The sequence below is a fragment of the Pithys albifrons genome, chromosome 10, assembly GCF_047495875.1.
Source record: "Pithys albifrons albifrons isolate INPA30051 chromosome 10, PitAlb_v1, whole genome shotgun sequence".
NCBI classification, from domain to species: Eukaryota; Metazoa; Chordata; class Aves; order Passeriformes; family Thamnophilidae; genus Pithys; species Pithys albifrons.
This window is the reverse complement of record NC_092467.1, coordinates 8,054,862-8,065,424: the sequence shown is the minus strand read 5'-3', so window position 1 is coordinate 8,065,424 and position 10,563 is coordinate 8,054,862. Positions and strand designations below refer to the sequence as shown.

The 10,563-nt window shown below is 43.5% G+C and overlaps 1 protein-coding gene across 1 annotated transcript; it reads left to right on the top strand.

Moving 5' to 3' along the window:
* Positions 1-1,934: 1,934 nt before the first annotated feature.
* LOC139676205 (E-selectin-like) lies at positions 1,935-9,891 on the top strand. Its single transcript, XM_071564929.1, has 14 exons — positions 1,935-2,034; positions 2,301-2,373; positions 2,817-3,203; positions 3,957-4,064; positions 4,184-4,369; positions 4,988-5,173; positions 5,281-5,460; positions 6,012-6,197; positions 6,305-6,484; positions 6,738-6,923; positions 7,782-7,889; positions 8,360-8,381; positions 8,491-8,560; positions 8,875-9,891. The coding sequence occupies exons 2-13, from the start codon at positions 2,340-2,342 to the stop codon at positions 8,546-8,548; spliced, it is 1,821 nt and encodes a 606-aa protein (XP_071421030.1). The 5' UTR covers positions 1,935-2,034; positions 2,301-2,339; the 3' UTR covers positions 8,549-8,560; positions 8,875-9,891.
* Positions 9,892-10,563: the final 672 nt, after the last annotated feature.

The window sequence follows — 10,563 nt, the reverse complement described above, 5'->3', positions numbered from 1 at the left end:
CTGCCAACAAAAACAGTCAGTCTTTTTTTAGTCTGGAATTTTTACAAGCATATTGCTTTCAGGCTTTGGTGTTTTGTTATTTTTTTGGGAGGGGGGGTGTTTCTTTATCTGTCGCAGACAAGAGGTCTCGGGCAGCCCACATGAAAGGAAGACTATTGTAAATTCTGAAATACTCTTCCTTCCTCCGGAGATTCCATTGGCAAAGCAATTCTGCCAGAGTTTCCCCACGCAGCTTCAGCGCTTCTGCCATGACAAGGATGAGCACTTACTGGTAGGAAGCTCGTTAAATGACTTTGAAAAGGGAATATCCAGGAAAAAGCATAGGATTTTCTGCCTCCTGGCAGAGTAAAAACCATCCTGGAGTTGTCTGTAATTTTTTGTCTGTAATAACTATAACAGCTGATCAATGTTTTAGAAAATAAAAAGCCTGTTCTATCAGGACTCATTAACATTAATTTGTATGACATTAATATTTACAGAACCCCTGGGAACCCAGGCCCTGCTGCATAACATACTGTGCAGGTGCTGCAAAAGCACCAGCCTTTCTCTGTGTTCTTCAGATGGAAAACCTTCCTAATAGGGAAGGGTTGGCAAACAGAGAGTGTTTTCATTCCCAATTTACAGCTGTGGCTGAAGAAATAGCAGTCCTGACCCCCTGGAAACCTCAGCAAGTCTGGTTCTTGTGTGCAAGGCTGGCCCAGGCCAGCCAAGAGCTAAGCTGGACTTTCCAGGGTTTCTTGGTGGTCAATTTGTGTCTCTAACTCTGGTGGTTCACACCTGCTAGGAAGTGTTCCTCTCCCTACAAATGTGGCGTATGTCGTTTTTAACCCTCACTCCCTTCAGTAACTGCCTTTGACTTGCTTTCTAGGCCTTTTGATTGCAATTTCTAGTCAACTCTTGTGTTTTAGAAAATACTCTTTATTTCATGCTCTTTTCTGAGATGGATTCCTTTGATGGGCAGAAATCTAGTAAGATAAAGCTACTTGTCAAATATTCTTTCGTGAAAAAATTGGGAATTGATACTATTTGGGATGTTAGCTTGGAATCCAGGAGTCACTGATTTTTATTTTGCAAGAAGGGGCTGAGGCTCCAAAATAAAAGCTCCAATACACACTGTATAAACTAGAACTATGTTTTACAGATATGAAGGGGGGTGCTGTCCTGTGGCTTTCTATTGCTGACAACCCTTGTTGAGTCCTTTGCATGTTAAACCTAATTAATCCTCAGCCACAATGGTGAAGCTTTATGCAGAAGTGTAATTAATCAGTGTATACACAGTAAATGTGCATGAATTCAGTGTATTGTCTTGTCCATCTGAAATATTATATGCACCTGTTGAGGAATTCCAACTCTATTGAGAGCAGGATATTGGAGCAAATAGTCCATGTCCCAGAGCTTAACTGTTATAAGTGACTGATGAACCTGCATTGTGAGCAGGACTGTGGAAGAGGATTAGCAGTCCTGGGTCTGGCAAACCTTCCCACAGTGTTCTGTCCACAAGGAATGGCTTGTCCAAAGCTGCAGTTTTGGTTTTACTCAAACTTGGTTAAGCAGCTTTGAGTGCTGATGCCTTTCCTCCTGAGAGACCAGAAGGACTGGCACCTCCTTGCTGCACAACATGCCAGTGAAAAACTGGAATCTGTTTATTCATGCAGCCAACTCGAGCTAACAATCTTCCTCCTCCTCAATATCCTGGAATTATGTGTTTCTGTCAGTAAGAGCATGTAACGTGTGGCACTTGGCAGTTTGTCAGCACAGTGTCTTTCCTGAAGGGCTGATTTGGCAAAAGACATCTGTTTTAATGGGAGGGCGGGCTGGATCCTGGGATTTTCCAAGAAATTTTTTTCCAAACGGACTTCCTGTCTCGTGGAGGAGAGGCCAATTAAGGGGATAAAAGGCAGGGCATTACAGAGTTGAGACAGTTGGAGCTGAACTTGATCTTCAAGTCTGAGTGCATCAACTTAGCCACAGAAAGCAGCCACTGAGAAACATTGCAGAGGAACTTCTGCCTCCTGGACACTGCAGCCACAGCCTGTGAGTAGAAATGCACTGTGCTGTTCTGTTTAGTTGCTGGGCAGCTGGATTTCTGTGTTGGTGTTCTTTAAAAGCTGTTCACTTTAAAAAGTTACCTTGATATTAAGAACTGTTTTAAAATGAATGATTTCATAAAACTTGAAATTTTATTTAAGTCTTTAGAACAATTGTTAAAAAGCATGTAGAAAAAATTGCATAGACAGTGTTTTATACTTGCAACAGGTCAGTATTTGTTCTTTATAATGTGTTTCTTTGATCTCTTATAGCTGTCTGCTTAAAAGATAGAGAAGAGAAAACGCTCAAACATGATTTGCTTGTGGTTCCTAACCCTTACTTATGGTAAGTGTGTATTTCTCTATGTACAAATCTAGCTGGATGGTAATGCCAGTGTGACTGTTCTGTTTGAGGTCATCATTAAACAAAATTTTTGAACCTGCCCTAATTAACTTGAGTGTAGGTTCACAGAAAAGCATCTTTAATTGCAATGGCACATTTCCTTGCTTGCCTGTCACATCCATACTTGGCTTCTATAGTCTGCCATGAAGTCCCAAAGCTTTGTGTCACCAGACACAGCTTCTCAGGCTGAACTCCCTGCACTTGAAGTTGAAATGCCTGGTTTGAAACTTGCCAGTTCATTGCTTATAAAATAATTGCCTCTGCTTTTTATGCAGCTTCAGATATTACCAACTCTGCAATATTTGTAGAGCTTTATTTATCCTCTTCTAGAGAGAGATGAGGGGAAAAGTCAGATACCAACTTTTTTGGACATCTTTTCATTCTAGGACTTAAAATGCTGCAAGGGGTGAATGGTTGGACATACCATTATTCAGACAGAAACATGACCTACAAGGAAGCAGAGGAGTGGTGCAAAAAGAGGTACACTAACATGGTTGCCATTCAGAATAAGGAGGAAATCAACCATCTCAATGCCTTCTTACCCTTCAATCCGGGTTACTACTGGATTGGAATCAGAAAAATTAATAATGTGTGGACCTGGGTTGGAACTAACAAACAACTGACAGAAGAGGCAAGAAACTGGGCTTCAGGAGAGCCAAATGGCAAAGGGAACAACGAAGACTGCGTTGAAATCTACATCAAGAGAGGGAAGGATGACGGCAAATGGAATGATGAGCAGTGTGAGAAAAAGAAGGTCGCCTTGTGCTACACAGGTATGGTGTGATAAAGGTCATTCTGGTGTGTCCCTGTGGAGGTGAGATGGTGGGTGGGATGAGTTGTTTAGTCTTACATATTGGCTACCTGACCCTGCAAGCACTTGCACGCTTATGATTACTTACAGGGTGAAGGTTGTTCTTGTTCTAAGGCTTAGGTTAATCTCATCTTTTAGCTCCCAGAATATTTTGTATCCTTTTAGGGGCAGATAACCGGACCTTCTCTATAATGACTGGGGAGAAACAGCCTCTTGCAGATGGTGACTTCATCTCTCTCTCAATTGGATATCTCAGCTAGATAAGAATTGCCCATTTGGAGGCATTTGTCTGCTGACTACAGGCCACTGGATTAGATTAAACACTTTGTGTAGATGTGGCTAATGCTAGGTAAAAACACCAAAAAACCCCAAAAGCCAACAAAGTCAAATATCGGCCAAATTAGAGCTGTAGTGAGTTAATGAAGAAGGTACCTTTTGAGGATTTTTACTTACCCCATAATTTATTGTCTTTAGCATTTTAAATATTGTGAGAATAAGTGGTCTTGGGAGTTTCCAGCCAGTAAAATCCTTTCACTGTGAGCTAGTCTGTCAAAGGTGTGGATTTCAGAATTCCTTCTGTGCAATGACAGGATAATCTGAAGTACCAAATCCTCTGATCTTCTTTTGCTTCTTTAGTGTTAAACCAAGTGCTAGCCAGGTTACATTAGAGGCCATTGTTGATTATTTTATAATTTGTTCTATTTTTTTCTTTCAGCTTCTTGCAACCCATCTCTCTGCAGTGGCCATGGAGAATGTATAGAGACTATTAACAATCACACCTGCCATTGTAACCCTGGGTTCTATGGGCCCGAATGTGAGTTAGGTAAGATTGTGTCATCCTTCTTTTCAACCAGCTCATGCTGGCTAGTGTTCATTTTGGATTGTTGATTTATCTGCCTAGCTGATGACCCTGACTGTGTACCTTCTTGTGCTTCTTTGAAGTTAAGAGTTGTGATCCACTAGAGAAACCTGATCATGGGAGCCTCGAGTGCAACCATCCATTGGGGAAATTCAGCTACAACTCATCCTGCACAGTCCAGTGTGAGGAAGGCTATGAGCTGACTGCACTGGAATCTGTACACTGCACCTCCTCTGGGGTCTGGTCTGCCCCCGTTGCTGCATGCAAAGGTGAGCTTTCTGCATTATACATAGCTGTGTAAACTTCTTGTTGCTCTGTCAATAGGTACAAATTGAACTCTGGCCAATTTCTTTGCAATTAGTCATGTGGTGTAGGTGCTATTTTATTTCAGCATGCAGGTCTCTGTTCCTGAGGAGATGAAATGGGCAGGCTGAATATTCTGGCCCTGGTCTAGGTTTCCTTGTAGGAAAGACTTTTTCACATGGGTGGGAACAGGGGATGGAGATGATCTGCCTGTGAGACTGCTCATAACAGAATAGTTACACCTACCATAGGAATTATTTTTTAAGGTACTTGGCTTAGAATAAGCTACTGTTTGAAGCAAATAAAAGCATCAAACATCACACAGCAGTAGTCAAAATGTGGACATTTTGGATTGTAAGTAGTTGCTGTCATGACCTGTAGAGAAATTTGCATTCTTGCCTTAAGAGTCACTTTTCCATTCTGAGATATTGCCCCTCCTATCTGCTTTCTGAAATGGCAGCATGGTAGGTCCCCTTTCTAAAGCTGCTCCTGTTTAATGGGTATGTTGCTAAGTTTCAGCAAAGAAAAAAGCTTTTTATGGTTTGTTCCAAGCTTAGCTCTGTGGTGTCTCTTGTGCTTTTCAGCTGTGACCTGTCCTGCCTTGGAAATGCCTGCCCACGGTGCTGTGAACTGCTCCCATCCCTCTGTGGAGCTCACCTGGGGTACCACCTGTGAGTTCACCTGTGAGGAAGGATTTACCCTGACAGGACCAGCCACACTGCAGTGTGGGTCTTCCGGGGCCTGGGACAGGCAGCAGCCATCCTGTGCAGGTACCTTTCCTTACCCCTGCTCACCTGAGCACTCAGGGCTGTCAGCATTGGCGTGTTGTTTTCCTGAAGCCTCTGTGCTGATTTCCATTGTGCTCCTTGTGTTGCAGCTGTGAGGTGTGAGGCTGTGTCCTGGCCAGAAGAAGGCTCTGTGACCTGTGATCCTGCAGGTCTCACCTATGGCTCCCGCTGTGAGTTTCACTGCAATGAGGGCCATGTTCTGGATGGGCCGTCCAGCACTGAGTGCACAGCCCAGGGACAGTGGTCAGAGCCACTGCCAAAATGCAAAGGTGAGACTTACTGCGTTGGAAACCATCAAATAAAGCTTAGATTAGTTCAAGGAATCTGAAGAGACCTCCTGGTTCAAGTGTAGTCAAGGAGTAGTATTTGTCCCAGAATGTATAGAGCACTTTTCATAAGCAGATCTCAAGGGGGGTCATTTCACCTCTCGTATTAATGAGGAAACAGCAGTGCAGGGAGATAAACAGCACTTGGGAGTGGTGTCCCTGACACATAACAGGCTTCTGGAGTGGAGTGTTCTGACAGGAGCTCTTTATTCCCTAAACCCCAAGTGGAGTCACTGTCTATGCAGTCCACTGTGGAGTATAATCTGAAGCCATTCTTGGGGTAGCTTGTGTGCTTTAGCTGCATGTTTAAGGGTTCTGGCTGCACTCTGCAACAAGCTGAAACCCGTGTTCCTGAGACCCACTAGGCCTGAAAGGAGGTACTCTGGCGCTGAAGGGAACAGCTCCAGGCATGGCATGTCCTCTTGTCAACTCAGGAGAGTGTTTATCTTGACCTACTCCAAGCTAAGCTCTGTGGTGTCTCTTGTGCTTTTCAGCTGTGACCTGTCCTGCCTTGGAAATGCCTGCCCACAGTGCTGTGAACTGCTCCCATCCCTCTGTGGAGCTCACCTGGGGTACCACCTGTGAGTTCACCTGTGAGGAAGGATTTACCCTGACAGGACCAGCCACACTGCAGTGTGGGTCTTCCGGGGCCTGGGACAGGCAGCAGCCATCCTGTGCAGGTACCTTTCCTTACCCCTGCTCACCTGAGCACTCAGGGCTGTCAGCATTGGTGTGTTGTTTTCCTGAAGCCTCTGTGCTGATTTCCATTGTGCTCCTTGTGTTGCAGCTGTGAGGTGCGAGGCTGTGTCCTGGCCAGAAGAAGGCTCTGTGACCTGTGATCCTGCAGGTCTCACCTATGGCTCCCGCTGTGAGTTTCACTGCAATGAGGGCCATGTTCTGGATGGGCCATCCAGCACTGAGTGCACAGCCCAGGGACAGTGGTCAGAGCCACTGCCAAAATGCAAAGGTGAGACTTACTGCGTTGGCAAATGGCAGCTTTCTGGTCATTGGGGAACACAGGAAATCCATATTCCTTTAGAGTCCTGGCTTCCATGTTTTCAGCTGTGAGTTGCCCTGCCTTAGAAGTGCGGGCTCATGGCTCTGTGAGCTGCTCCCCGTCAAATGAATTTGAAAATAAATTTCACATCTACTAGTGCAAAAAATAGTGCCAAAGACATGAAATTCCTTAATGACTCTTAACCATTTCTTTCTGTGTTCAGTTGTACAGTGTGAACCACTGAGCTCTCCTGAGAAAGGCTCTATGGATTGCTCACACAGTGCTGGGATGTTCACGTACAACACCTCCTGCCACTTCAGCTGTCTGGAAGGATGGAGTCTCAATGGCTCTCATGTTCTGGAGTGCAGTCATTCAGGAAACTGGAGTGCCAGCCTGCCCACATGTGAAGGTATTTTGCCTGTCTCTGACCACAATGAGGTAGCACTGGGTTTCTAGTTAGATGAGGTGTGGAAGGGTAGTGGGCTAAAACATTTAGTGTACTCCATGAATTAAAAAGCCCAGCAAAACTACTCAGTATTCTTGATGAAAATAGAAGAGGGGAAAAACCCTAAAAGATCTTGGTGAAAAATGCTGCAATCTGATTTCAGGTTTTGTTTGTTTTTTATTAAAATATCTCTCATGCTGGGGTTTTTTCATATGACTAAAGACAAAAGCTTTTTCTATAGAAACAGAAGATTGTGGGCACTCTGCACTCTTAAACTTTCCCAGTGAGAAACAGACTTATAAGTTTTTTAATTTGGTGTGATAGTTTCTTGGATGAACTCCTCAGCCAAAAGACCTCTCAGAGCTTTTCTGTCAGGTTGCAGTTTCAGAGGACAGAAAGTTCAGCCTTGCCTTCTTGTTCAAGGCAGTAAGAGCTCTGTCACTGTCCTCAGGGAAAACACCCTTGTCCTGCCAAAATACTTTTGCTTGAGGTCCTAAAAGCTCAACTCCACTTATATTTGCTCAAGCAGAATTTAGATCCTTGAATAATTCCATTGATCTCAACAGGGTGGTCAAAGAGGAAGACAGTACATAGGGAGTTAAAATATGAACTGAAACATGAAAAATAAAGGATGAGCACAAATTGCCATGTGAGGCTGGAGGTGAGACATACCCTGGTGTGTCCTGTCTCATCAAGAGAAAACTTAGGGGTTACAAGCTGCAGTTCTGGTTCTTGTAGACGACAAGGAAAGGGAAAAAGTAGAGAGGGCCTCAAAGACCACACAGGCCTCTTGATCTCACTGAAACTTTTCCATCCTTTCAGCTTCCGAACAAGTCAGCTATGTCTCTGTGGGCATAGCAGCCACATCTGCCTCTCTGCTGTCCACGGCATCATTCCTACTTTGGCTTGCAAAACGCTTCCGGAGAAAAGGTGAGCAGTTGGTCTGGGTCCACTAGTCTTACTTATCTTCCTGAAAAACTTCCAGTAAAGGAAAAAACCCAAAGCTCCAAAGCCCTACATCTTACTTTTTGAAAAGTTACCAATCCCTATACTTAGACAAATTCCAAAATTATTTTCAAGAACCCTGCTTTCATGCCATGCTTGGCTTTTGCATGAACACTCAAAAGTAAAAAAATAATAAACCCCAAATATTTGGAAAACAAAAATTAGATGAAAAAGTGCAGCATTTTATTTATTGGTAACTGCTTGCAGGAAAAGTGAATGAGAATTTGAGGTGGGGCTAAATGACATGTTAATAACTGCCTATGAGAATTATTGATAGATAATGGCATTTTATGAGATATTCAGAAATTTTCATAAGGTTTTTTAGTAGAAGAAAATGCTTGCATGATAGGGCTTTTGTCTTGAAATGCTAATACCTTTTCTTATTCTTCTTGCAGCAAAGAAATTTATTCCTTTCAGGTAAGTTGTGTCTCAAAATGCAACAGGAAAAACACTGCCATCACTTTGCTAAAATCCATTTGACATAGACCTGTTGTCATTAAAATACTTTTCATTTTGTGTTTTACAGCAACCAGCAGGAAACAGCCACTGAAGGTAGTTTCCAAAGGGCTGGCCAGAATGTCTAACGGTTTTTTCAGGTGAGTGCATGAGAAAATTCTCCCAAATTCTCTTCCTTTTGATCACACAAGCAATCAGAGCTGCTAATTGCTATACAGTTGCTGAAACAGCAATATGTGCTTTGGGGTACCTAATATGCATCTTGGCATTGCATGGAAGTTCCTAACAAAACTGATGGATTTATTGCTTTAGAAATAGCTATTCAGCTCCTTAAGGATGACTCTGCTTGGTCCTGTCCAACTGCATATAGTATTAGGAACATTCTCCGAAATGAGAGCAAATACAAAACTATGCCAATTTTCTGATTTATGGAGGAATTTTGTTCTCTCTGCAGAATTTGAAGCCACCTTTGTCTCAGATTTCTGGAGATTTTCTGCATGCAAATCAGCAGCTGTCCAGATGTTTTTACCTCTTGCTGACAAGATGATTGACCTTGTGTATTTGCTCAGAAATTTTTAACTCAAGCTGTCTGGTATTTCCATTGAAGACCAGCAGAGAGTAAAACCTGGCTTTCTGGCAAAATACTGTCTACATTCAGTGCTGTAGTTATAACTGGGAGCTTGCCATCTCCTGTCCAGATGGTGAGCAGAGTGCTCCGCTGCCTGAAGAGGAGGCTGGTTCCTCCTCTGCTCTACTCAAAGGTACCGAGTGAGGTGAAGACATGCATTGATTCACATCACTTACTACACTGCTGGAGGTGTCTTCTCTGGATTCACATGGGTTATGCTGGGAGAAACAGAATAATCAGGATGAAAAATATTCATTGAATAGCTTTGAAACTATTGATCCTGGTTTGTGGAGGTCAGTTTATTTTAAGAGGATGTCCTTGTCAATAAATAAGCCTGTAGTGATATGGGCAATTATTTGGGTTTCTGCTGCATATCCCAAAAAACTTAGAGACTTTAACCCCCACCTCCTTTTTTTTTTTTTTTTAATAATAGCACTAGAAACCATAGTGCTTATACAAGGTACTCTGGTTTCTGAATGCAGCAGGTAGATCTGAAATGATCTCATCCCCGTGGGATTATGCACTGTAATACATGTATATACATACATATTTAATTGTGCAACTTTTTCTGAGGGTATTTCTGTGCTGTTAACTGTAAATGTTTTGTAAAACATGTGTTCTTGAGTAGGTCTGTGGCCATTGATCCTGGCCCAGGTAATTTTAAAATAAATTGGAACTGTTTATATGGATTTTGTGCCTGCATATGTAACAAATAAAATCGAAGCCTGAGATTTCTATGTCTAGAAAGTCTTTCTTAACTTATATTTAAGTTATGATTATAAATTAAAAATCTTTGACTTAATCTGATATGTATTGTCCTGTTTGTAACATTATTTAATAAAATGTTTTTAATGTAATGATCCCTTTTGGAAACGTGCATCATTTAAATGATTTGGGTTAGTCTCGTGACTGTGGCTTCAACAGCAGAATGTGAGGGTTGGGAGACTGTCTAAAAGTGGGGGCTGTCCCTTACGGAGCTTTCCATGTTTCCATAGTGGCCAAGGACAGAGCAGCCAGCAGATGGAGCTGAGTGCCTGGAACTAACACAGCCAGAGCTAGATCCCAAACCAGCATCCGCGGTCGTGAAAGGAGGAAGGCTCAGTGTTTGTCCCGTGAAGCAGTTGCCTGTACCAGCAGCGAGCTCTGAGGGGCGTGTTCAGGAGACCGCAGAGCAGACGAAGCAAGTAGGTGATCTTGTTGCACCTCAGCCCATGCAGGTTTTTGCAGCCCTTTGTGCTGGGAAGTTGGCTGAGTGGGAGGCCGTGGGCTGACAGGTGAAAGCACAGCTCTGGGGATTAGTGCTGGCTGCTGTCACAGGACCTGCACTCCCCCTCTGCCTTGGGCTGTAGCCAAAGACTGCCATGGGCTAATGCTGGGTAAGTACCAGTGATGGCGAGACACTCCTGTGTGAGAGAGCCAAGCAAGTGGCACTGGCTCTCTGCAGCTGCTGCCAGGAGCCAGCCCTGGATGCTAAACCATGAGAAGCTGTCCTGCCCTAGGCAAGGCCCAAGAGAA